At 59.7% G+C, this 26,810-nt stretch overlaps 1 protein-coding gene across 2 annotated transcripts; it reads right to left on the bottom strand.

Moving 5' to 3' along the window:
• Positions 1-415: 415 nt before the first annotated feature.
• CLCN7 (chloride voltage-gated channel 7) lies at positions 416-25,632 on the bottom strand. 2 transcript variants are annotated; one of them, XM_072754163.1, is made up of 25 exons: positions 25,409-25,632; positions 18,852-18,923; positions 14,855-14,926; positions 14,680-14,745; positions 14,132-14,264; positions 13,735-13,844; positions 13,075-13,155; positions 12,098-12,160; positions 11,925-12,008; positions 11,274-11,367; positions 10,990-11,054; positions 10,470-10,586; positions 9,748-9,802; positions 9,026-9,086; positions 8,402-8,540; positions 7,196-7,289; positions 5,657-5,826; positions 4,239-4,290; positions 3,855-3,982; positions 3,583-3,668; positions 3,217-3,346; positions 2,606-2,665; positions 2,360-2,536; positions 2,112-2,192; positions 416-1,853 (listed from the first exon to the last, which is right to left on the bottom strand). In XM_072754163.1, the coding sequence occupies exons 1-25, from the start codon at positions 25,559-25,561 to the stop codon at positions 1,767-1,769; spliced, it is 2,430 nt and encodes an 809-aa protein (XP_072610264.1). In that variant the 5' UTR covers positions 25,562-25,632; the 3' UTR covers positions 416-1,766. The 2 variants fall into 2 exon arrangements, with proteins under 2 accessions (XP_072610264.1, XP_025840476.2); XM_025984691.2 differs by lacking the exon at positions 25,409-25,632 and adding an exon at positions 19,280-19,509.
• Positions 25,633-26,810: the final 1,178 nt, after the last annotated feature.

Genomic DNA, 26,810 nt, shown 5'->3' with positions numbered 1-26,810 from the left:
AGGGCGGCTGGGAGGCTCCAGGCCTCGGGGAGCACATGGGGGGGTGAAGAGAGAGCACCTGCCCTCACAGCTCTCCTCTAGACAACAGCGAGGCGGGCATGGCAGCCGGGCAGCAGCAGCTCTTCTGGAACCAGCGTTTCCTCACCAGAACCTTCTGGCTTTAGGGCCCAACTGCCAGTGGAACCTGGGCCCTCGACACTCCTGGCCTTGCAAGGTCTTCCCAACTGCCTGTTTCTGGAAAGGTCTGAGGGGGCGCCACTGAGCGGCCCAGGTGGGAGGGGCCCGCAGGGAATGGGGGGGATGGCAGCCAGGGCGCACCGGAGCGGAGCGGGAGAGGGGTGCAGGCCGCAAGCCAGGCTGTGCGGGGCCTCCAGGGGCCTTGTGGCCACAGTAAGAGAGCAAACAGAGGCGGGCGCGAGTTTCCATAGTGTTTTATTTGACCCAACTGGGGAACACGAGGCTGCTTCAACGCCTGATCGACACAAGCTGTGATGTCCCGCTCTCCGGCACCAGGTCTTGGAAGCCAGCCCGGTGCTTCCCGGTGTGCGTCAGGCCAGTGTGGACCCATGCCCCCGCGTCTGGCCATCCAGGCCTGCCCGTTGGGGGACTCACTGGGGCTTCCCCAGGACCTTGTCCGGGGGCCCTCCTGGAGCCGCCACGACAGGGCCCGGCCCGTAGCCACATCACACTTCTCACAGCCCAGAGCGGTGTCCAGACAGAGGGCCCCGGGGAGGACCCTGTCCCTGCCAGCCCTACAGCTGCCCAGGGACCAGCACCAGCATGTCCCACAGGCGTGCATCGGCCACAACTGCTTCCTCGCGTGGGTCTCTGGGCCTCTTGCCTTTGTCCCCGTCCAGTGGGGTCAAGGCAGCCCTGTCCCAGATGCCCCCCGCTCGGTGGCCCTGCAAACCCCTGACTGCTGGACCATGGCCCGTGCTGGGCAGGAACCAGGGAGCCGGCACTGGCCATCAGGGTACGATTCCTTTATTTCTTTCTTCCAGAGCCCCGCCATGCTCATTTCCCTGCATCCCCCACAGGGCTCCTGCCAGGAAGGGAAGGCTTGTGGCCCCCCTCCCTTGAAAGAGGCCCAAATCAAGGTGAACTGCCCCCGACCCCCGGGCTGCCATAATAGCACCCGAGTAGCCTTGCCTGAGTTGGCCAGGAATCACCTCCAGAAAAGGTCCCCTGGGGACACAGGACACCAGATCCAGCCCCACCTGGCCAGGGAGGGGCACAATATCACTGCTCAGGCTCACCAGCCCATCCCAGAGCCCGCCTGCCCTGGGACCAGGACCAGAGTTGCCACGGAAGGTGGCCTGGGCCAGGGGTCCTCAGAGGCCAGGGGGAGCCCCCATGTGCTCAGGAGAGCCAGTCTCTCAGTGTCATGCACGCCGCCCACAGCTGCTAGGTCTGCACTGCGGCTCCCGAGAGCTTGGGGTGATGGGGATGTTCGGGTCACATATGGTCCTCAAGTCTCTCTCTGGCCAAGAATCCGGAGGGCCACGCCGTGTGTCACCTCCAGGCCTCTGCAGCAGCTGTGTGTCACAGAGGCCCTGGCTGCTGCAGCACAGGCCGTGGGGTCCTCCTGGGCCAGCCCACAGGGGGGCAGACGGCAAAGAGGCGGCAAGGGGCCCCGCCCTGGGGGCCGGCTCACACGTGGCCTCACTCACACACAGACACACACAGGTCCCGGGCGCTGAGGGGGGCAGACGCTGGATCCTGCTGCCCGGGGAGTGAGGTGGGGGCCCCAGGGAGGGGCCGGGGCCTCATGTCTGGGCCAGGGAGAGCTCCTCTAGGCCCCCCTTCCCGAGCCGGTACCTGGCTAGATCCTTCCTGGTCACCAGTCCAACCACCTGTGGGAGCAAAGCCAGGTCAGTGGGGCTGGCGGCAGCTCCTCCCACCATGGAAAGTCCTGTCCCGCGTCCTGGGGGCAGCACAGTCTGGAGGAGCCCCGGAGCTGGGCACGTGGCCACTCCAGGTCCCACACCTGGAGGTCCCCCAGGGGCTGAGGACAAGGCCCTACCGGTGACCAGGGCAGGCAGGTCAGGGGGTGAAGGGCTCTCGTGGGCAGGAAACAAAGTGCGGAGGGCACACCCTCCCCAGCCACTCGCCTGGTTGCAGTTGTCCACCACCACCAGATGCCTGAGGCCCAGGGCCCGGAACAGCTTGAACACCCGTGGCAAGGACGCGTCCTGCAGAGGGGACGGGCCTCATGGGAGCCGCCGGCTGGGCTGGCTGCCCCCCAGCCCCAAAGAACAGAGCAGAGGCAGGACGACCAAGCCGGGTCCACTAGTGAGCCCCTCCCCGCACGCCCCCCATCGTGATGTGTCCAAGCTGCCCTCCGGCCGCGGGCAAGCACCTGGGGCACCGTGTATGGGGAGGGGTTCATGAACTCGGACAGGTCCATGGTGCACTCCCGCTCGTCCTGCGACACGTGGATGGACTGGATGGGTGGGAAGCGTGGGTAGGCGTCCCGGAAGTCCTTCAGCCTCAGCCGCCGCCGCACCAGGCCCATGCTGGAGCGCTCCACAAACACCTGTGGGTGGCCGTGCATCAGCCCTGCACCGCCCACGTCCCCCGCCATCCTGAGGCGCCTGGCAGCTACCTTGTGCTTCAGGAGGACGATCAGCTGGGAGCGCAGGATCAAGCCCTGGAGCCGGGCCGGCTGTGGGAAGACGGACCCTTGGCTGCGGGTGGAGCCCTAGGTCTGACCCGAGACCCCTGCTGCCTGGCATCTGCTGTGGGGACACCCTGCCGGGCTCCCTCTCGACACATGGTCCCCATCTCTGGGCACCAGCCCTGCCGCAGGTGGTCCACCGTCACAAGCTCATCACTCCCCAGGGTCTGGGGGGAGGCAGCAGGACGGGACCAGGGAGGCGGCCGGAGGCCCGGGTGAGACACGGGCACATCCAACCTGGACGCTCCCGACACAAGTCACCACCACGAATCCCTGGGTGACGGTGCGTGTGAGGCAGGGGCCTGCACACGAGCACATGGCACCCCTGACCAGCGGTCGGCTCCCTCCCAGGCCACACGACTCGGTTCCTTTGCAGCTAGTGGAGGTGAGCTGCACGTGCACACGTGGGGTTCCCCTGTTCCCGTAGACTTCCCCACATACCCTGCCCGATACACGTGGCCAGCACCTCAGCCTCCCTGAGCTGACCCCAAGCCACGTGCATGTGCAGGTCGGCCCTCCGTGTCCAGGGGCCTGGGTACCTGCGTGTCACCAGCTAATTCCACCACCGGGAACCCATTGTGATTGGACGTGGTGTCGCTGAGTATGTCCACGATGACGCCCACTTTCTCCCTCCTCCGCAGGCAGGTGACCGGCGTGCTCATCACCTCCCTGAGGAAGAGCATCTGCTGCGCCTTTGCTGTGACTGACCGTGTGGTCCAGGGGAGCTTCCCAAACACTCTCTTTATACCGAAGTTGAAGCTCAACAGGCAAGAAGTCGCCAGATGCAGGAAATCCAGGGACCAGGCGCCGGGTGGCCAGCGTGTGGACGTTCAGACACAAGCACACCCTCCCAAACCTCCCGGGGTGTCCGCTGTCCCACCACCCCTGCTCTCTGCCAGCCATACCTGGCAGTGAGCGAGTGAGAGGTGACGGGGGCCTCCCAGTGCAGGAAGGGCACACTCTGCAGCTGGATGTGCATGTCGTACAGGCCCTGTGTAGGGGCAGGCGGGTGACACTGAGACACAGAGGCCGCTGGGGCCGCATCTCCGTAGGACCCCCCTCCCTCTGCCTCTGTGGCCGTCTCCCAGCCCTTAGGCTCAGGCTTCCAGCCAGGGGCACGGGGGGAGCTGCACGGAGCAAAGGGTAGGGCAGGCAGGCCTCTCCCCACAAGCCACACCTCGATGAAGATGTCCCCCACGATCTTGGCAGTCATCAGGACCAGCATGATGGGGAAGCCATAGGTCACGTTGCTGGTGGCCTCCATCATGATGACCGTCAGGCTGAGGGTCATCCTCACGATCCCACCTGCCCAGGGAGGTTGGGCGTAGGGTCTAGCCTCTGCAGGCCACTCTGTGCGCCCCCTCACCCCCACTGCCCGAGTCCTCTGCGCGCTCCTGTGCCCCCACCCGTTCACCCAGGGGGTCTAGCCCTGAAGGCTGCACCGAGTGGGCACAGTGACCCTGCACGCCACAATGGAGTGAACTCACGGCCTCCACTTCCCTGAGGGGAATGAGTCCCCTCCTGACCTTGGGACGCCGCCCAAGTGGTAATCAGGACTCACCTAGCTGGGCAGCTGCTCCCATCAGGGCATATTTGCCAGGGTCTGCCCAGATCTGTGGGGACGACAGAGGAGGTGTCAGAGGGCCAGCAGCCCACCGAGATGTGGGGTACCACCAGGGGCCCCTGGGCCCAGCAATTCCAGCCCCGGAAGCCAATCCTACAATTCACACACACAGGCAGTCAGCATGACCTGTGGTAGCACCTAGAATGACAGAAGCCTGGAAACAGCCTAGGGGTGCCCTGCCCAGGAAGGCTCCAAAGGCTCCAGTGTTCATCCACACACTGGACAGCTTGGCAGCTACGGCAGGAGGAAGCGTTCCACGTGTGGAGGAGGAAGAGGGACAGGTGGGTGCAGAGAGAGAAGCCGGCACACACAACACGGTGCTCGGCCAGAGAAGCCACACATGGGCCACGCAGTGTGGACGCCACTCAGGAAAGGCCCTGGAATCGAGTCCCACATCGGGCTCCCTGCATGGAGCCTGCTTCTCCCTCTGCCTGTGTCTCTGCCTCTCTGTGTGTCTCTCGTGAATAAATAAAATTTAAAAAAAAAAAAATTTTTTTTTAAAAAAGGAAAGGCCTTGGATGGGCAAATCTAGAGACGGAAGGTGGTTAAGGGGCTGCGGGGGCTAGGGGGGAGGTGGCAGTGGCCACCAGCAGGCAGAGTCCTCGGGGAGAGGAGAACGCTGTGCAGGACACTAGGCACGTGGTGACACGGGGGACAATGGCACGACCCCGGGAGTGCGCTAAAGAACTGCCACACCACACGCTTCTGGGGGGAGAGAAGGCTGATGATATGTGAATTGGCTCTCATCCAAAAAAGAAAAACCCGGGGATCCCTGGGTGGCGCAGCGGTTTGGCGCCTGCCTTTGGCCCAGGGCGCGATCCTGGAGACCCGGGATCGAATCCCACATCGGGCTCCCGGTGCATGGAGCCTGCTTCTTCCTCTGCCTGTGTCTCTGCCTCTCTCTCTCTCTCTGTGACTATCATAAATGGGTAAAAATTAAAAAAAAAAAAAAAATCAAAAAATTAAAAAAAGAAAGAAAAACCCAAAGCCACGCCCGGAAGGAAACACGCAGAAGGGATGACCAGAACCTGGGAAAGGGAGCAGGGCGGATGGGAGACCCTCCCCGGGCCCTCACAGTTTTAGAAATCTTGTTTCAGTGACTCAAATGAGAAAGGAAAATACAAAAAAATGAAAGCCTAGCGCCTGGAGGCCACGCACACGTGCCTCAGTTGTGCACCTTGGGAACTCTGAGCATCAGTCCCGATGCACGGTTCTCTGCTCCATCCACGGACAGCCATGCTGATCCCATGCTTGCATCGAGCAGCAGCAGCCACGCCCAGGTGCTCAGATGCACCTATTCCCCACACTGGGAACCCTGGCTCCCGGGTCCTGGTGCCGGGGAAGCCCACACTCACCGCGGCCCCTGTGAGGTAGGACAGGGAAATGCCAAAGAGCCGGCCCCAGGCGGCCCCGATGAGCAGGGACGGGATGAAGACACCGGCGGAAACGGTCAGCCCGTAGGTCCAGCAGGCCAGGAAGAAGTAGACCAGGGTGAAGAGGCCAAGCGTCATGGGGTTGTAGGAGCCTACAGGAGAGGGGGCTGGCCAGGGCCTGCCACGTGCACTCACCGTGAGGGGGCCGCCCTCCCCGCTGCCCCGTCACTCCTGGTCGCACCCTGGCCCCCAGAAGCAGCCCCATTTTCCGGGGCCACGGCGCAGATCTCAGAGGCATAGTTCTCAGAGGACGGCCGCCTGGCAGGTGGGGCCTGGTGCCGCCAGCAGGACGCTGACCTGAGGCCGAGGGAAGGGTGTGCAGACCCCTGGGTGTCAGGGAGAGAGGCCGCCAGCCACTAAGCCACTGCAGACGCCGGAAGATACCAATCGGAGCCCGAGACCAAAACGTCCAGGAGGCCCCCGCTCCTGTGCCCTGTACCAATGGCTCAGCCTCGCCCCACGGTTACTAAGCCTTCCTGCGGAGTTGCGTGGACTCCTGTTGTAAGTGTAAAGGAGCATAAAGACTAGAGAGTTCTGGGATCCCTAGGTGGCGTAGCGGTTTAGCGCCTGCCTTTGGCCCAGGGCGCGATCCTGGAGACCCGGGATCGAATCCCACGTCAGGCTCCCGGTGCATGGAGCCTGCTTCTCCCTCTGCCTATGTCTCTGCCTCTCTCTCTCTCTCTGTGTGACTATCATAAAAAAAAAAAAAAAAAAAAAAAAAAAAGACTAGAGAGTTCTCAGCGACCTTGTTGTGAGATGAGAGCTGGCCTAAAAGACCCCCAAATGGAAAATGTGAAGTGTGTCGCACAACAGCCACACACCGGCTTCCACAGGTGCATACAGTAGGCGCTCTCGTGGGCCTGTGTGCTGTGGACGGGGGTAAGGCTGCTGCCCACGTGGTGCCCAGATCAGAGCCATGGAAGGTGTGTGCGGAAAACCAGCAGTCTGCAGTTTTTTTGTTTTTTTTTTTTTTTTAACTAAAAATGGGATGTGGCTGGGGCCGCCTGGCTGGCTCAGTTGGACAAGCTTTCCAACTTTTGAACTGAGCCCCCATGGTGGGGCTAGAGATTACTTAAAAAATATTAAAAACAAACAAACAAACAAACAAACAAACGTGTGGTTAGGAGAGGCTGCATGGCAGTGCTGTCACCAGGCTGGAGGAGGCCCTGTGCTGGCAGCGACCAGAAGGAAACCTCCGCGGGAGACTGGAACGTCGTCACCGAGGGAGACAGCCCCAGAAGCCGCCCACCCCCTCCCAGGTGCTCACCACCAGTCCACCTCTGGGCCTGCAAGCCCCGTGTGCCACCAGGCCCGCCACTGCAAGGGTGGTGATTTCCACCCTCAGCACAGCTGCCCAGGAGGGGATCCCCAGGCCCAGGGACAGTGGGTCACAGAGTAGCCTGCAGGGATCGAGGCCTACGTGGAGACGAGTGGCTGACGGCACGGGGCTCAGACACATACCTGGGGGGTCATGGAAAAGGCTGACCACGCTCTTCTCTGGGGTGTTGAAGAAGGCTGCAGCCATGGAGTTGTACTCGCCATCTGCACAGAAGAGCTGCAAGGTTGGAAGAGAAAATGGGCCGGTGGGGCAGACTGGTCAGAGCCTGCGCAGCGCCAGGGTACAATCGTACGACAGGTGGGTCAGGTTGTGGCCTCGGGGAGGCAGGAGGCAGAGCCAGGCCAGGGACTGCAAGGGCCCCAGAGGCAGGTCCAGTCTGCAGGGGCCAGTCCACAGGACACTGGCCAGATGGTGACTCTGCTGCTGGGGGCACAGAACTCTGGGGCTCAACAGTTGGCACCCAAGCACTGGTGCTGGCGGGCCCAGCCCTCCCAGGCTGAGCAGACCATGGTTCTGGCGGCCCGAGCCCCAGTGGGGTGGCCAGAGTCAGCCGATGGGAGACTGAGACCCACTCCGTGACACCTATGTCCACCCCTGTGGGTGCTCACTGACTGGTGCCTCCCCCTGCCCCGGCCAGCACGGTCTGCTCTGCCTCCCATTTGGTAGTTCTGGATATTTCACACACAGCATCACACAAAACAGCGACTTTGTGTCTGGCTCCTGTCCATGGCGTGTTTATTTATATTTTTTAAAATTTTTATTTATTTATTAGAAACAGAGAGAGAGGCAGAGACACAGGTAGAGGGAGAAGCAGGCTCTGTGCAGGGAGCCCAACGTGGGACTCGATCCCGGGCCTCCAGGATCACACCCTGGGCTGAAGGCGGCGCTAAACCGCTGGGCCATTGGGACCGTCCCCCATGGCGTGTTTAAAGGCTCGCCTACGTAGCAGTATGTCAAGGCTGTGACTCGTTTCACGGCCAAATAAAACCATTTACAGACAAATCCTGTTCTGCTGAACCTTTTGCCAACCGGCAGACACTGGGGCTGATGGACGGTGGGCCGTGACCGTGCTGCAGCGAGCACGTGTATGCGGGTTTCTGTGCCTCTCGGGCCCACACTCACGAGCCCAACTCCTCAAGTCCCCATGTGGCCCTAGGCAGGCTGCCGCTCTGGGAGGAGGACAGGGGAGACCCCGCCCAGCATAACGTCCCCTCTCCTGGTGCCCGGCAGGCCCATGAAGCCCGCCTGGGCCCAGAGTTCAGCTGTGTCAGCCATCTTCCTGCCACATCCTGCCTGGGGGACCCGCTCACGGCGCCTGGGCCTCCTACCTGGAGGGGATAGGACACGGAGCTCCCCTGCAGGGGCTGGCAGTCCCGAGATGAGTATATCAGCACGAAGGCGACTGTGGCCGTGACCGCAGCCACCAGCATGGCCTCAATCACCTGGAGGCAGGGCCGGTGGATATATCTGGAACAAAGAGCAGGATGGACCGGGCCTCAGGATGGCTGGATGGCTGAGTAGCTGCCATGGCAACTGGAGCGTGCGCCTCAGGATAGCCCATTGCAGGACACGACTGGTGGTGATACAGCACACGCAATCACCAGGTCATCTCCTGGGCGCTCCCCGACAGCGTTTTACGTCCGGGTGAGAGAACAAGAGGAAGAAGTGCTTCCCGAAGCCTATGACCTGCCCGAGAGAAACCTGAAAGCTCCCTTAAGTGCTCTGCAGAGAGGGCCTCCGCAGGCCTGACTGTCCCCTGGGTCAAGACCTTCCCGGCCTCCAGCCAAGCCCGGCTTCGCATGGCCCTGGCCAGGGCTGGTCTGTCCCTGCCCACACGAACCACCACGAAGGACGCGTGTTGGCACCCAGTCTTCCACGCAGCCCCACGGGCCCAGAGCCCAGAACACACCCACTTTCAGAGGCCCCAGGTCCACTAAAGGAAGGCTTCTCACCTGATTCGAAACATTGTCAGCCAGTAGTTCAAGGCATTGAACACGGCGCCAAGGATCCCACCTACGAGCAGGAAGGGGCAGCGTGAGGGACACGGGGGGGAAGGGGAGGAGGGCAACGCTGTGTGCGGCTCAAAGTCAGCACACCCCGGCTCGCGGACAGGCTGACTGCTCCAACACCTTGCCTGCCTTCCAGCAAAAAAGGTTTTTCAGAGTAGAAAGCACTGTCCGGAGCTCATGCTAATTTTTTTTAAGATAGTATTTATTTATTTGGCAGAGAGCAAACACAAACAAGGGAAGCAGCAGGCAGAGGAGAGGGAGAAGCAGGCTCCCCGCTGAGCAAGGAGCCTGATGTGGGACTCGATCCCAGGGCCCAGGACCCAGGACGGTGACCTGAGCTGAAGGCAGATGCATCACCCGCTGAGCCACCCAGGCGCCCCACTCATTCTATTTCTTGGAAGAGCTCCCCGCCGAGGGGCTTCTCCAGCAGAGAGGTAAAGCTCCGGCCTCCCAGCCGTGGGCTCCCCCCGGGGGTGCATGCACAGGGCAGGATGTAGGCGGACAGCACCCAGGTGTGGGAGCCACAGCCCTCTCCGGCCGCTTCAAAGCTAGGCCAGGCCTGGGGTCTGGCAGGCCCTGACCCCACCACACGCTGACCCTGTCAGAGGTCACCTACTGCCACCTGGAGGGGGACGGGAAGTGTCCCTTCACGGGACAGCCCTTACCCACCACGCCCATGGCGATGAAGATGGGAATCTCGTGGATCGTGTACACCATCGTCTGCACAAAGAGAAGGAGCATCCCGTGAGAACCCCACCAGCACTCTCCACTCAGACTCAAGTACGGACAAGAGCTGCAGTCAGCTGGAGCGCACAGGCCTCGGGCACCACGCACCCGAGTGTGCAGTCCACGGGAGAGGGACCGGGTCTCCTGAGCAGACCATGCTCCCTGCAAGGCTTTTGCCTGCTCCTGGCCGTGTCTCCGTCCCCCTAAAGGTGGGGACGGCCTGAGCCTTTGGCAGATGGGAGCCAGGGGGGCACAAGTGAGGGAGAGCCCCAGGAACACATTTTGTGACCCCAAGTGACCTGAGGGCTCCTGTGTCCACGTGTGTGGTGCCTCCTGGGGGTAGAGCCCCAATGCGAGGCACCCATGTGCCCTGTGGAAGCGACTGTATGAGCACCCCGGCCAACAGTCCACAGAATGCCAGGGTGCCAGGTGCCCCCAAAGGACCCAGCAGGTGTCAGGCGTCCCAAGCTGGGTGGGTAGGTCAGACGTGGCTTCTCCTGAGTCACCTCCTGGCCCCCAGCACGTACAAACTAGAGCAAAACCCTGTAGAGAAGATTGACTGTTTCCCAGAAATACACGTTCTCAGGACGGACCTTATGTACGCGGCCTTGGCCTCATGCCGAGAAAGAACCAGAAAGAACGAGGGAACACAGTGTATTACCTCTGTATCAAATCTTCCAAAATTGATGAGCCCTGGGCTGGACAGATCCCATATGTTTCCATGGTAAATGCTCAGGACAAAATTCAGAGTGAACGTGGAAATCATGGAAGCAAAGAACTATGGGCAGAGAGAAAAACAAGCAGCATCAGAACCAAGCCCGCCTGGCAGGAGCCCCGAGGCTGGGGGTGCTGGGAAGGGTCCCCACAACACTGAGGAGGTGCCAGGGCCCTTGAGGCTGGGCCAGTGTGTCGCAGCCTCCTCTGGATGAGGGTTGGGGCCGAGCCAGTGATGGAGCCGAGGGAGGTATGTGGGGCGGGGCGGGGGGAGCGCAGAGGGCCCGATGAGGGTAACAGGGTGCCCACGAGGCCCATGACTGGCAGGGGAGGTGCACATGGCAGGAGGAGGGCTAGCAGCTCAGGTCCATGCCAGGTAGAGCTGGCCCTAAGAGCCCCACGGGGGGTGTGGGCTGGGAAGGCACCCCCTGAGCTGCACAGGGCACCGGCCCTCTGCAGGCACTTACTATTCTCCATGTCAAAAACTGGTTCCAGAAGGAGGCGCCCTCCTCCAAGCTAAACAAGACTCCACCTGGAACGGCAAGCAGCCCTGACGTGCTCACCCAGGCCATAGGAGACCCCATGCCACTGCAGCCTCACACCTCACGACCCCAGGCGCCAAGCCTGGCCGAGGCAGCCACGGGGCCTGTTGGGGACTTGTGCCCACACCCCGCACTCAACATCTACAAACAGCAAGGCTGCTCCTCCACACAGGAGGAACACAGCTTCCCCCCCACGCTGCCCTCCTCACCCACAGGGGCTCCAAACGCCGCAGAAACGCCGGCCGCAGCTCCTGCAGAAACAAAGTCCCGCTTCTCTGTGTCTCTGCGGAAGTATTCGAAGATCTGCAACAGAAGCACACAGGGAGAGGCCCTCAGCCCGCTTCCCCAGGGGCACGCCCCTCACACAGGGCAGGGTCAGCTAGGGCCGCAGAGACAGGGTCCGAGCAACATGGACCAGGGACATGGAGGGATCTCTGCACCGCCCACCAATGTGGATTCACAAAGACCACAGAACTGGCGCAGCAGCGCACCCTGAAGGCGCCCTCGCAGACTGACGGGATGATGATTAACCTTCCAGACCACGCAGGAGACACACCAGACACCTCAAAAGCCCGTGGAAGATGGGACAAAAGCCAAACGGATGAGGCACTAAAAACACGTTCATGATGTAAAGACCACAAGCGTCTCTGAGTCCCCAGGTGAAGCCAGTGCAGCACCAGTCAGAACGTGCTGGTGGCTTCTGGGGCGAACATGACAAAACCTCTGAAACTGATCTTGAAGTTGAAGCACCTTCAGTCTGCACGTGAGCCGCTCCTGACCTAGGCCCTGTGGGCCTTTGGGGCGGCCATGGGAGAGGTGTGGTCCCCGCACAGCTCCCCAGGATGGTGGGGTCGCCTCACCTTAAAATCCCGCTTCAGTGACGTTGACCTCCCCTGGGAAATGCCGGCGGCGATCACGGAGCCCGAGTGAATCATCGGCCCCTCCTATAAGCACAGGACAGCCGTCCTCAGACCAGCGTGGCCTCAGGTCACAGAGCCATCGGGTGTGGGCAGAGCCACACGTGCTCCATTACCTTCCCCACTGCCAATCCGCCCACCACGGACAGGATCACGCCAGACACTTTGATGACGAGGGTCTAGAACACAAAGGAAGGTACATTGTCTCTGAATAAAGGCCACAGGCGGTCCGGGAATCTGGTTATGCACCCAGCTCCAAACCCGTGTGACAAGCAAGGTGTCCAGGAGGTCCAGGGCACCCGCAGGGGGCATCCTTGGTGCTGCGCTTCTGGCCAATTCTTTTTTGCCTTCATGAACCTTCTAATTTTCTACCCCAAGTAGGTGTGTGTTCCAGAGAGCCAAGAGCAGCAGCCCCTGCTCCTCTGCACACACCCCAGGTGTATCTCCCAACCCTGCGCCCACCCGTCTGCTCACGGCCCACCATCTGGCTACCCCGCACGGGCGCACAGGGCAGATGCTGTTGCTAGTGGCTCCAGGGTGGACCCTGCTGTCCATGGCAGGGCACTGACCCTCCCCGAGGCCGCTCTGCCCCCTCAGGGTGCCGCCACCCGCCCTGCACCCCTGGCGCACAGCTGCAGGCCCCTGGGAGCACCCCTCCCTGGACGGGCCCAGAGAAGCCTCCGGCTGAGGCAAGCTGACCCGACACCTGGACACTGCCACGGAGAAGCCACGCTCCTGACAGCCCCATCTCAGATGCAGAGCATTATCGAGAATGTAAAGTATAAGGAACATCAAGGAAAACCCTAAAAACAGGAAAAAACTCATGGCTAGTGTACCTACCACCGTAACAGGGCTTTTCTCAGCCTGAAATATTAACCCCATGTGTTCCATGTGGCCGTGATCACAGCAGACGCCCCATTTAAGCATTTGTGTGTGATTTATAATGCGTACAAGAAAATTTCACCACCTTCCAAAGGAATTTTATGTGAATTCAAAACACATGTTTGTGGGCAGCACAGAGTGGACCTGGGCCAGTTGCAGAGGGGCATGGAGGCAAACCCACAGCTCCCAGCCCAGCAACCCCCGGCCTCACCTTGAGCCGAACCACATGGGGGATCTTCACCCCGTTGAGGAAGCACTTGATCTGTGGGATCCCGCTGCCAGCGGCGACCGGCTGGAAGGAGAGAAAGACCAGCATTGAGCTAGGTCGAGTAAGGGAGGTACTACAGCCACCACCGGCCCAGGACACGGCCCTGCGGTGCCCAAGGCAGGGGAGGGACAGCTGCCCATGGATAGCTCCTACCACTCCTCATTCCAGAGCCAGTGATGATGGGTAGTGGAGGGAGGGCAGGACATGAGAGGGGCCAGGAATGGAGTGGGAAGGAGATTCAGTGCCTCCCCCCCCCGGGGGGGACCACAATGCACCCCAGATAGATGCTTCTGGATACTACACCCATGACAAGGGAGAAGCAAAGCAAAGGCAGGCCACAGGAAGGGAGGCTACTGGGAGAAGTCTTGGAAAGAAGGGGGCTCTTCCAGGTGGACCAGCCCTACTGCTGAGGCCCTGCACACGCTGGGCATGCCCCGCAGTCCTCGCTGCATGGGGCAGGAGTGGCACCTCGGGGCCCGGGCGCATTCCACTTGGACTGAACATCTAACGCCGGCACCCGCGGCCCCCATGCAAACCTCACCGGCAGGATCTTCAGGGTTCCCACCCAAAGGAACCCCTGCTGTGACCCCCTGGCAGCCATACCTCCACAAAGGCGACGATCGCAGAGCCCACGAGCACGAACGCAGAGTTCAGCGTGGCCCACAGCAAAAGGGAGAAGGAGAGCCCACCCCTCTCCGTGAACTTGTCGATATCTGGTGCTCATCAAGGATGACTGGCAGCCTCACCCCAGCCTACCTGCCCCACTCCTAAGCCCAGAGCATCCCCCCGGGCACGCGCACACCCCAGACACATCACAGCCCAGCTGTGACAGAGATGCAAAAACGCAGGCAGCCACGCCTCCCCCACCTGGATGGCAAACGTGCCTGGTTTGGAGGCCTCACCGCTGGCCAGTGAGAGCTGCACGGCCACTTGTGGGACCTGAAGGCTCTGTGGTGGAGCCTGTGCTCCCTTCTGCATGGGTACCATGGACAAAGGATACTGTCCTTGACGATCTTGTACTTCAGGCCGGCCACGTTCTCCACCACGATGTCGATGAAGCAGGCCACGAGACCCGTGAGGATCCCGATCATGGCACAGATGACCCAGCGCTTCATCTCCACCGTCCGGAAGGCCTGTAGGGGAGGGCAACCGTCACAAGTGAGGGTGGAGGGGAGGCCTCCACTCACAGGCCACTTGAGTTGGTGCAAACAGCTCCTGGCGTTCCGTGGGCCACCACCATGAACAGCATCCCAGGGAAGCAGCCTCTGGCCAACATCTCACGGGCGGTGGGCCTTCCCAACTCGCCCACAGTCAGGCGCTGACGCCGAGCACTGAGCGGACTTCTCTATCACATTGACTCGACAGGCCCACTCCCGCGCCACGTCCTGCATAGGTGTCTCTTGCTCCAGGATAAAACCCACAAGAACAGATGGTGGCTCCAGAATCAAAGAGAGGAGTGAGAGGGCCGCATGTAGGCCAGGAGCAGCTCCACTAGGACGCCTCTAGGACGCCTCGAGCAGCAGCGTGGACGGCCCAGCCCCGACTCACCGTGTGGTTGATGCGCCTCTCCTCCTCCAGGAACAGCTGATTCTCACTATTGTCGTAGTCCAAGCTCTGCAGGACACAGGACCCCGGCTCCAGGTTCACGTTGGGCAAAGGTGGGGAGGGGGGACAAGGTGCCCAGGGGCTGCTTGGGGTGGGGGCACGGAGGGAGGAGGCCCACCTCGTACTTGAGGGACAGGAGCTTCTCGTTGTGCGGGATCTCCTTGGGGAAGGGATGAGGGGGGTCCATCTCCTGCAGAAGGAAGAGGCAGAGCCACGCACCTGACAACCCAGAACATGCAAGAACGGAGCACAAACGAGAAGGGGAAAGGCCACATGTCCATCTGTCCCATGAAGTCCGTAGTCTCTGGACCCCAGAGCTGGACAAGGTGCCACAGGTAGGGAAGTGCGGGCACACAGCCCTTGGGAACGCAGACACAAAGCTTGGACAAGGAACCAGCAGATCGGCGCCCTCGGCACCATAGCCAGGTCAGGTTTATCCCAGGGATGCATCCAAAAACCAAGTGACGTGTTTGTGGAACTGTGGGAAATAGACTTCTGGTCTGCGTCCCACATGCTGGCACACGGCCTCCCTGGAGGGTATCTTCCGCTCCTGAGGGGTGGGGGCTGCTTGCCCAAAAAATCTAGATTAGAGGGTAGAACTCTCAGCTCCCACCCCCTGACCTCCAACCTCTGCAGAGGGGGAGGGGCTAGAGACCCCTGCCCAGCACCAGGGGCCTGGTCAACCACGGGGCCTCCACAGAAGCCCAAGGTGCAGGGGTTCGGGAGTCTCGGGTGGGAACATGTGGAGGTGCCGGGAGGGGCAGGGCCTGGAAGCTCGGCGCCCCTTCCCCACCCCCCAACCCCCCATGGGTGTCTTTCAGCTGCTGTTCCCAAGTCGTACCCTTGATGATGAACCAGGAAACCTAAGTGAGGTGTTCCTGACATCTGAGAGCCGTCAGCAAACTACAGGCCCAAGAAGGGGGTCGTGAGAACCCCGACTTACAGCTGGGGCGGCCAGCAGCACGGCTGACAGCCTGGACCTGTGGGTGGCCTCTGAGGTGGGGGCGGGCTCATGGGACAGGGCCCTCAGCCCGGGGGCCTGCCCTCGAGCCGGGCACACAGTGTCAGGACTGAGTGGAATCGTAGGATGCTCGGTGCCCGCGGAGAAGGAGGATCGCTGGCTGAGGACACCCCATGCGTTGGAGCCCGTGTTGTGAGTAAAAGCAGCTCAATACCATTTCAGCAGAATAAAAGACAAAATCCTCATGATCATCTCAATGGATTCAGAAAAAGGATCTAATAAAAATTCAGCATCCATTCATGACAAAGATATGTCACAAATTAGGAACAGAAAAAAACCTCCTTGGGGCACCTGGTGGCTCAGTGGTTGAGCGTCTGCCTTTGGTTCGGGTCGTGACCCCTGGGTCCTGGGATCGAGTACCGTGTTGGGCTCCCTGCAGGGAGCCTGCTTCTCCCTCTGCCTGTGTCTCTGCCTCTCTCTGTGTCTCTCATGAATGAATAAATCTTAAAAAAAAAGAAAAAAAGAAACGAATCTCCTGACCCTGATCAAGGCACCTATGAAAGCCCCACGCCAGGTGTCCCACTTGATGGTGAGAGACTGAAGCTCCTCCCCTAAGATCAGGAACAAGGCAAGGATGCCTGCTGTGGCCACTCCCACTGCACACCATCCTGGAGGTCCTACCAGGGCAGGCCAGCAAGAAGAGATCAAAGGCATCCAGAGTGGAAAGGAAGAAATGAAACACTATTTGCAGACGACGTGATCTCATATACACAAAATCCCCCAAAATACGCTAAAAAAAATACTAGAACTAATAAATTCGATAGGATTGAAAGATAGAAAATTGGTTTAAAAACATGAAAGGCATGGGATCCCTGGGTGGCGCAGCGGTTCGGCGCGTGCCTTTGGCCCAGGGCGCGATCCTGGAGACCCGGGATCGAGTCCCACGTCGGGCTCCCGGTGCATGGAGCCTGCTTCTCCCTCTGCCTGTGTCTCTGCCTCTCTCTCTCTCTCTCTGTGACTATCATAAATAAATAATAATTAAAAAAAAATTAAAAACATGAAAGGCTTCTCTATGTGCCGTAGGGAACAGCCAGAAAGGAAAACTGAGAAAACTGTCCTTACAAGAGCATCAATGACAAGTAAAGCGTAAAAAACGCGTAACTGAAGAGGTGTAAAATGTATGTGCTGAAAACCACAAAACGCTGTGGAGAGAAACAGGAGATCTGAATAAAGAGACTCAGGTACCCAGGCAGGGAGCAGCAGCGAGCCCCGGGCCACCCCAGCGGCGTCCCTGGAGAAACTGTCGTGCTGGTCCTAAAACCCACACAGAAAGGCAACATGTCTCCAGCAGCCAAAACGACCTTGAAAAGGGGAACAAAGCTGGAGTACTCTCGCTTTCTAGTTTCGAAACTCACCATAAAAGCTCTAGACAGCGTGGCCCTGGCGCAACAACAGACGCAGGGATGGGTGAAGACACACAGAGCCTGAGAGAAACCTTCACGTTTACGACCAAGTGACTTTCCAACTCATTAGGGGAAAAGGTGATTTTTCTGAGAATGGTGCTGTGAAACTGACACCCACACGTGAAAGAATGGAGTGGTACGCTTATCTTCACCACACACAAAATTAGTGAAAAATGGATCAAAGATCTAAAATTACAGAATGCTCAGAAGAAAATAGAGGAGAAAATCTCTATGACCTTAGACTAGGCAGTGGGTTCCTAGGTGTGACACCAACACCATAAAAAAGAACCAACTGGACTCCATCAAAATTAAAAGCTTTTGTGGGGCTCCCCGGGTGGGGCTCAGTCGGTTGAGTGCTGACTCTTGATCTCAGCTCAGGTCGTGATCTCAGGGTCATGGGATCAAGCCCTGCATCAGGCTCTGCATTAGGTGTGGAGCATGCTTACAATTCCCTCTCCCTTCTCCCTCTGCCCTGACCCCACCTCCATGTCTCTGAAAAACAAAGAAAAAAGGAAATTAAAGCTTTTGTGCTTCCAAGGAAACCGTCAAATAGATAACCACCCAGAGAAGGGAGAAACATTTTTGTAAAATACACACCTGATATGCAACATGTGTCTAATATACAAAGAATTCTCACAAACCAATGATAAAAACAACCCAATTAAAGTGGCACAAGATCTCAACAGACATTTCTGCAAAGAAGAAATCAGGGTGGCCACCAGCAAGGGAAAGATCGACTGGCCATCATCAGCCATCAGAAAAATGCAGGTGAGAACCACACAACACAGAGGAGGAGCTCACAGGCAAGGTCGGGGAGCAGGGAAGGCTCGGGAAACATTCCCCAGCAGCTGCCAGACAGCCTGGCATGGGGCAGGAGGACAGGACAACAAAGGCCCCTCACCCCAGAGGGGCCCTGCTGCCCTGGCCTCGCTTCCACGGGACACGCTCACTGTTCCTTCCTAGATGCACACCCCCTCCTCTGCTCATGTGGCTCAGCCTAAGGGGACACCAACTCAAAGAGCTGACTTCCTGGTTGCTCACATTCTGGGGCCCCGAGGTCTGTTCCAATTTTGCCCCGGGGCTGTGCACAGAACTGCCCGCACCTGCCCTCCTGCTCTGTAGGAACTGCTCACACCTGCCCTCCTGCTCTGTAGGGAACTGCTCACACCTGTCCTCCTGCTCTGTAGGAACTGCCCATGCCAGTCCTCCTGCTCTGTAGGAAATGCCCACACCTGCCCTCCTGCTCTGTAGGAACTGTCCACACCGGCCCTCCTGCTTGGCACAAAACTGTCCACACCTGTCCCAGAACTCTGCATGGCCCTGCTTGCAATCCACCACCTTTTTTTTTTTTTAGATTTTATTTGAGAGAAAAATGAGCATGTGCACACAAGCAGGGGGAGAGGCAGAGGGGGGAGGGGCAGATGCAGAGGGGGGGAGAAGCAGACCTCTCGCTGAGCAGGGAGCCTGATGGGCGGGAGGGGGGGGGCTCTATTCCAGGACCCTGGCATCATGACTCGAGCCGAAGGCAGATGCTCAACCGACTGAGCCACCCGTGCCCCGTCCGCCACCCTCTTGTTCAGCATTTACTCCCTGTGCTCTGCCAGGCAGCACCTACACGACAGCTGGCCTCTGCCCCCCTGGGGGCGGGTGAGCACTGAGAGCGGAGAGGCTGGGGACGAGTCTACACTCACCGGGTCGAGCAGCTCATCGTCCAGCTCCACGTTGCTCATCTGTCCGATCCGGAACAATGCTGACCGTGGTGACTAGAAGCATAAGAGACATCGCAGGGTGCTCAGCCGCGGGCCGCGCTGCGGGGGCGCCACCACCCTCCCGCAGGCCAGCGCCAGACCCCAGGGCGCGCGGCCCCCGAACGAGCCCGGAGGCCCCGCTGTCCTCGGCCTGAGCCCCTGGACGGCCGCCAGCCCTGGGGACCAAGTTCTGTAGGACGCCCACACCAGCATCTGCCAAATCCCACACCCCACGCCACCCACGTCCTATCGTGAGATTGAGGGCTCGGGCCACGGAGGGTGGCCACACTCCCATCAGCCACCAGGGACAGACGAGCAGGCCCGTGACTGCTTTCTGCGCACCGCACGGGAACAGAACAGACCCCAGCCACCTCTGCATTTCAGAGAAACGCGTTCCAGGATCGGTCACCCCCAAGCTGGCTGGACGGGGGCCCACGGACGAGCAGTGTCTATGATCCTCCCCCTTCTCTGCGGCTTCGAACGCAGGAGGCAGCAGGTGACCCTTCTCCCGACTGGTCAGCAGCTCAGCAGCTGCCTAGTGCTGCGTCACCAGGGGCCACTGCCCCACTGCACATCCTCTGCACATGTCACGTGGGAAGGTGGGGCCTCAGTCTCGCGGGAGCAGGGGAGGGGGTGTGCATTCCCACAACCTGTTACACTGTATCGTTACAACTTCTACCTTGTTATTAGTCACCACCCCTAGTCCCCCCCCCACCCCCACCCCCCGAGATGGGCGCCTGTAGGAAACAGCGCACAGCCCGGCTCCTGGCCCCACACTCGCCCACAACAGGTGGAAGCTTCCGAGGACGAGGGCAGAGGAGCGTGCAGCGTGCTCACAGGACGGTCCTCCCGCGCCACATGCACAGCCGGGCACTTTTCTCCATGTGTGTGCACTGAGCACCAGTAAAATGGGGGTTATGGAGAAAAATGTTTCTTTTATTTTTTAAGATTTATTTATTCATGAGAGACACAGAGAAGCAGAGACACAAGCAGAGGGAGAAGCAGGCTCCATGCAGGAGCCTGATATGGGACTCGATCCCGGGTCTCCAGGATCACGCCCCGAGCCAAAGGCAGATGCTCAACTGCTGAGCCACCTGGGCGTCCCTGTCTGTTTCTTTCTAAAAACACAGACGATGCCCCGAAGCTACTTGATCCATTGAGGAAGACAGGGTGGGTCTCTGAGCTCCGAGCCTGGGGTGGAAGCGCTGGCCCCCCTGGCCACCGGGCTGGCCTGGCGAGGGACCCCAGTTCTCAAGCCCACTGCCGCCTCGGCTCCACAGACAGGACACGTGATCAGGAGGAGTTCCGGCCACCACGCGGCCACAAGCCTGGCCAGAGCAACAACAGACACGTGTGCAGACGTACAGGCGCAGAGAAAGGCCAGGGTGGTGCCGACCGTCCACGCGTGCGAGGCACGGGAGGAGGAGGTGTGCCCTCTGCCCTGGCAGACTGCCTGCTTCCCTCCCACCCACCAGCCATCAGGAGGGAAGCAGGGAAGCTTGGTTACCCGGGCAGGCATCCCCCTGCAGGAAGGGGCCCCAAGTCAGGGCCCACGTGCATCTCCTCTGGCGTCTGCACGGTCTCCGAGGGCCAGGCTGCAGGCAGATGTCGCCTCAGGGGAGGTGTGACGAGAATGGTCCTGTGGGCACGGGCTCACTCGCTCAGGTGACGCAGGTGCTCAGCGCCCGACTAGAGGATGCCAGCTGCGCCCCAACAGAGCACTCCTGGCTGAAAATGCGAGGTCATGCTGCCAGGTGGCAGCCCCTCCCTCCCCTGGCCTCTCAAGCTCCCCACTTCTCTTTTCTAGCTTTAAGCACATCTTCCAGGAAATCTCTTTCGCGGTCAAACAAGCCACTTAGAGTTCAATGATTTACTTGACACGAGCATCTCTCCTCTCGAGCAGAGAAAGATTACGTACCAGCTCCTCAAACTATGGACATGCACGAGAGCCTAGATGCAATCTCTGGGGCATGCTGCTGAGTCAAAGCAGCCAATCCCATAGATTACACACTGCACAGCTGCCCTGACACTCAAAACACCAGGCCTGGGGGAATGCGAACAGATCGGGGTGAGGGAGGGGTGACCACAAGAGGAAGGATGAGAGTGCTTTGTGCTAATGCGCGTGCTCGGCATGCTGGCTGCGGTAGCGCTTAGGTGGATGCAGACACATGATGTAAGGGTGGAGAGCCACACACGTGCTGACGTCGACGTCCTGGTGCTAGCCTGGCACTATCGTCCTGTGGGAGGAAGCCACGGAGGAACCCAGGGAAGGTGCACGGGCCTTCTTTGTACAGCCTTGTCAAGGTCCCATAAATCCATACTTCTCTGTAAACATGTAAAAAACATACACGCGGGACACCTGGGTGGCTCAGTGGTTGAGCATCTGCCTTCGGGCTCAGGGCATGACCCCGGGGTCCTGCGATCAAGTCCTGCATCAGGCTCCCTGCCTTGAGCCTGCTTCTCCCTCTGCCTGTGTCTCTGCTCTTTCTCTCTGGGTCTCTCATGAATAAATACAAAATACCTTACATACATGACAATGGAACCACCGCATCAAACTGAAAAACTTCTATGCATCACAGGAGACAAGAGAGGGAAAAGGCAGCTTGCACGATGGGAGAACATATTACAAATCGCATATCTGAAAGAGTTAACATCCACAACATGTAAAGAACTCCTACAAATCAACAACCGATTAAAAAAGTTGGCAGAGAACCTGAAGACATGTCTCCAATGGTGACACACACATGGCCAACAGGCACAGGAAAACATGCTCAGCATCATCAGGATTAGAGATGCAGGTCAGAACCACAGTGAAGCAGCATCTCACACCTGTCCAAATGGCCCCCACCAAACCACAGAGCAGCAGGCGTGCAGGGGAGGCTGGGAAGCTGGAGCGGGGTGGGGGTGCACAGCAGTGGAAAGCAGTGTGGCACTTCCTTGGAAAATTAAACACAGGAGGGCATGTGAGCCAGCAGTCCACCCCTGGTGTGTCCTGAAAAGAGCTGGAAGCAGGAACCCAAAGAGACCGTTGTACACCATGCTTACAGCTGCATGATTCACCTTAGTCAGGGGGTAGAAGCGACCCAAGTATCCCCTGACAGATGAACAGATAAACCTACTACGGTCTACCCGTGCAGCAGAAGCTCGTCTGGCCTAAAAAAGGAACTTCTGCAACATGCTACAACACAGACGAATCTCAGGGACGTTATGCTAAGAGAGAGCAGCCAGTCACAAAAAGATAAACACTGTTTGATTCCACTCACACCACAGTATGAGGTTTCTAGAACAGTCAAGTTTAGAGAGACAGGAAGTACAAGGGTGGGCACCAGGGTCTAGGGCTGAGCGTTTCACGGAGACAATTTCAGTTGTGCAAGACGAACCAGTTCCTTGGCCGGTGGTGGGGTTACACAACAATGCAAATGCCTTTAACCCCTCTGAACTGTATGCTTAAAACTAGACAAGACGGTAAATTTTGTTGTATTTTCACTCAAAGCAAAACCAAGTTTAAAAACAATTTAAAGGCTGCATGCTGCCCCATTCTGTTGCTGTGTGTTCTAGCAGCCGCCAGGCTCAGGGCTCAGCACGGAGGATAGAGGGCTCCAGCAGCCAGGGGCTTCCAGGCCAGGCACGCAGCTGCCCGTACACAAGGTAAGTGCAAACGTGAGGAAGCTTGGGGGGGCCAGGCACACTGGATCAAGTGGACGACAATGCCTGTAGGGGCTGAACCCCAATGAGGGGGGGAAGTGAGCTGTGCGGGGTGGGGGCTCCCAACACCCTCTGTCTAGGCCTGGGCCCAGTCTAGTCCATCAGCTCCAGAGTCCACGATGCCCTTGCTGCAGTGGTGATCTGTCCCATCCCCACTGACCCTACACCGGTGGGACTAGGGGCAGGAAAGACACAGATCTGGGGAGCCCTCGGGAGGGCACTGGGACAGCCAGCCTGAACCCTACAAAGTAGGGCTGTGGCTGGGTGGACAGAGAGAGGAGGATAGGTCAAGGACACTTAGGCAGAGGAACTTCCAGGTGGGCTGAGCCCAGTGCGAAGAGCCACCTAGGAGAAAGATGGGGAGCTCACTTGTGTAGAGCAGAATTCAAGGGGCTCTTGAACACGCGCTCCCCTGTCCCTAGCACTCTCAGGCTGTGGTCTGTGGCTCCAGGTCATCAGGGCAGGACACAGAGGAAACCCAGTTCCCAGAAAAGCAAGATCCCTAGAACTGATTCTAAACGCTAACCTGAGAATCCTACCCCTGACCCCGAGGTGGAGCTTCTCAAAGCCAAGGTCCCTGGATATGTCCTGCATTTACAAATACTGTACACACCCCACCCCCCACCCCCGACCCCTGGAGCATCTGCTTCTGCTTCAGAGTTCCCTTGAGATCTTAAAATGCCCTGCTTCCCACTGCCCATACATATGACCATGATTTGCTGGTTGACCTCACCCTCTCCTTGTCCCAGCGGCAGAATGGGGTGACTCGCTGATAACTCGGCATCACCCCACACTTGAGCACAACAGGCCCAGGGGCCTGACAAAGGGAACGGCCTGCTCCTGGGCAGATGGAGGCTGAGCTCAGTGGTGACCAGCATATCCTGCCCAGGGCTGTGCCTACTCCCCGCTGGGCACTTAGCAGTCTGGCAGGGCAGCCACATGGCACACGCTGCCCACAGCAACTACTTCAGGAGCTTGGTAGGCTGTGCCTGTGCCAAGGTGGCCACACCACCACGATCCAACTCTGGACATCATGCAACAAATTCCAAAGGCCCAGGAGATGGCCACGACAAGCTCCCACGTCTGATCCACTAGAACGTTCCCGTAGGGTGGACGTTTGCTTGGGTTGCCATTTTAGTTCAAATGGGCCTGGACTGAGAGCAGCTTACAGGCCGCCCTCTGCTGCAGAGCCAGGGTGTCCCCCGGAGCCCAACACTGAACTCAGCCTGCCGGCCCAGGGCACACCTTCCCCACAGGAGAGCTGCCAGCAGAGTCACTCTGTGAACGACGATCCAGTCATTTTCATGCCACTGTTTCCAATACTAACCCCCTGAGAGTGGGACCAGCTGGGACAGGCCCTGAGCTCAGCACAGCGCACACCTTCACTGATCTGCTGGGGAGGACCCTGAGGCATGAGAGGCCACGAGGCCTGCCTCCTCGGGTGTGCAGCAGGACTCCTACCTCAAGCACCTACAGTCTCTGCCCCCCCACCGCCGCAGAAAGTCTACACACAGCAGGTTCTGATGCAGCTTCCTGCAGGGCTCTCCTTGAGATAAAGGCAAATTCAAGGCCAGCAGCTGTCTGCGATAGGTCTGACCCACCTCTCACCCCACTCTAATCTACTTTCCAAACCCACAGAAGGTCCCCCAAACACACTCTCCATCCTTTCCCATCTCTTGGCCCACCTGTGGGTCTTGCACTCTCCAAGCCGCAGCCCTGGGAGCCCTGCAAACAGTGTTCACAGAGCGCCAGGCATGCTTCTCCATGAGCCCGCAGCCAATAGGAATGAAGCTGCTTCTGCACCTGTGTTCCAGGCAAACTGCACGCAGCCAGGCACAATAGGTGCATAATACATTTTTAAAAATTGTTTAAGAAGAGCAGCCTGGGTGGCTCAGTGGTTTAGCGCCTGCCTTCAGCCCAGGGCCCGATCCTGGAGTCCCAGAATCGAGTCCTGCATCCGGCTCCCAGCATGGAGCCTGCTTCTCCCTCCTCCTGTGTCTCGGCCCCTCTCTCTCTCTCTTTCTCTCTATGTCTGTCATGAATAAATAAATAAATATTTTTTAAAAAAAGAAAAAATATGTTCCAAGGAGAAAGTAACAGCGCTCCCAAGGCCTCCCTCCAGATTGGATCCCTGCTCATGTGGATGCGGAAACCATTTCGGCATGAGATCTCCCTCAAAGGGCGGACATGGGCTGTCAGTCTCTGATGCATTTCGACAGGATGGGGAAGCTCAAGATAAGCCCCCCCAGAAATAGCCTCAAGCTGGCGTCCTTCCTAATTTTTAAAGGCTGTTCTAACGTTTAAACAAGACAGGAACGAAAAGAGCAAAAGGAGACCGAGACCCGGCGAGGAATAAAAACAGCTCATTAACTCAAAATTAACACGACCCACATACACTCGCTGACACGCCGACCGCCCCGCCGCGGGGGACACGCCGCGACCCCCTGACCTGTTGCTCGCACGCGCCGGCCTCCCGCACGCTCCAATTTCAACTAATCGCGGAGGGAACGTGGGAGCAAACGCCTGTGACTCCCCCGACCTCCCGGGGCCGGCCCGCGGAGCAGCAGAGACCTCGGCAGGGCCAGGCCCAGGGCAGGGCGGCGGCGAGCGCGGCCCGCCGCTCGGACCCCACCAGGCACGGCCCAGGGCCCATCCCCCGCCTCCCGGGCACGATCCCGGCAGAGCCGGGCGTCGCGGGTCGGAGCGGACAGCAGGCCCGGCCCAGGCCCGCACCGCGAGGCCGCTCCCGGCGGCGGCGAGGCTGACCGCGGGCTCCCCGGGGCGGCGGGCCTCACCTGGCGGGCGGCCGCCGGCCCGGCCCCGTTCAGCAGCGGCGCGCTCTCGCCGGCCGGCGCCCCGGGCCGCGCCGTCCTCCGCAGCAGCGGCGCCGCCTCGTCGTCGTCCAGGTCGCGCCCGGACCACGACACCTTCTTGGACACGTTGGCCATGGCCCGCTGCGGCCCGACCCGCCCGGCGAGCGCGGCGGCCCCGTGTTTGTTCTCGTGACCCTCGCCGCCGCCACGTGACCCGCGAGGCCCGTCCACGTGACGCAAGACGGCGGCCGCGCAGGTATGCGCGCGCGGCGCCTCCTGGGAGTTGTAGTCCGGCGCCCGGCGCTGCCTAGGGCGGAGGGGACTCGGCAGCCGCTCGCTCGGGTGACCTGCGGGTGCCCAGTCTCCGAGAACGGATCACGGCGGGACCGGAGAAGGGAGTCGGGGTCCGGGCGGACGGGACAGGAGGAACAGGGAGGAGGGCGGGCAGGGAGCCCCCCCTGGAGCGCGTGCCGGCCGCCTGATCGGCGGGAGGTGGGACGCGCGGACCTCTGGCCGCCCCGCCACCGCGGAGGAATGAGCACCCCGCGCGCTGCAGCCGGGGCGGGCCTGCTGCGCGCGGACCCGGTGCGCGGCCTCGTCGTCCCCCTGCAGGTTCCCTATCAGAGGAAAGGAAAGAAATCTTGGGGGGCCAGCGGACGCCCCCCGAGCCGGGCTCAGGCTCAGCACCCCGGGGCGTCCCGGGCCCTTGTGCCGAGGACACGGGGCTCCTGGCCCATCGCTGCAGAAGCTGCGTGGCCGTCACGGGCTGCCCTCTGCACCGGACTGAAGGGACAGGACACCGGAAGGCTCCTGGAGTCCCTGGGACAACCTGCAGAGCTTGGGCACGCCCGCGCCGGGTGGTAGGATGGCCCAAGGCCCAGCATGTCTTGGGGTCAGGCAGCACAGGTCCTTATTCTCAGGAGACACCCGGCAGGTGCAGGTGGATGGGCTGTGATGTGTGCAGCTTGGCCATCAGGACAGGTGGCCAGCGCCAGAGGGGAGGAGATGTGGCGGAAGGCTGACCCCGGCAGTCCAGGCCAAACACCTATGACCTGCAGTGTATCTGTCTTGCAACTACTATTTTTGGTTTGAAAATACCAAATACCTTTTACCAAATACCTTATTAGAAAAGGAAGCGATTTTTAAAAGTTTTCTGGAGGCTCTGAGGCTGAGAAGACAACGGAGCCCCTCCCCCCACATAACTCAGAAACAAAACTAAAAATAAAAATAAGAGAAGTCTGGCAGGGTGTGGAATTTTCCCAAGTACTGTGCAATGCTGTTTGGAAAATTCTAAAAACAACCTTCTTTCGAAAACGGTGTTTTCTCATAAGTGTCACCTGGTTTCGCCCTTTGTAGTGATGGACGAGAGCCTAGATTGTGGGCC

Source organism: Vulpes vulpes, chromosome 3, assembly GCF_048418805.1.
Source record: "Vulpes vulpes isolate BD-2025 chromosome 3, VulVul3, whole genome shotgun sequence".
Classification (NCBI taxonomy): Eukaryota; Metazoa; Chordata; class Mammalia; order Carnivora; family Canidae; genus Vulpes; species Vulpes vulpes.
Note: the sequence above shows the minus strand (reverse complement) of the source record. Positions and strands in the feature narration are given on the sequence as shown.

Excerpts from the sequence above, each read along its gene's own strand:
- CLCN7 (XM_072754163.1), bottom strand. The coding sequence starts at position 25,561 with ATGGCCAACGTGTCCAAGAAGGTGTCGTGGTCCGGGCGCGACCTGGAC. Across the intron at positions 13,845-14,131 it reads GTACAAGATCGTCAAGGACA|ATATCGACAAGTTCACGGAG; the intron begins GTATCCTTTGTC and ends GATGAGCACCAG. Across the intron at positions 2,537-2,605 it reads TCGTCCTCCTGAAGCACAAG|GTGTTTGTGGAGCGCTCCAG; the intron begins GTAGCTGCCAGG and ends GGCCACCCACAG.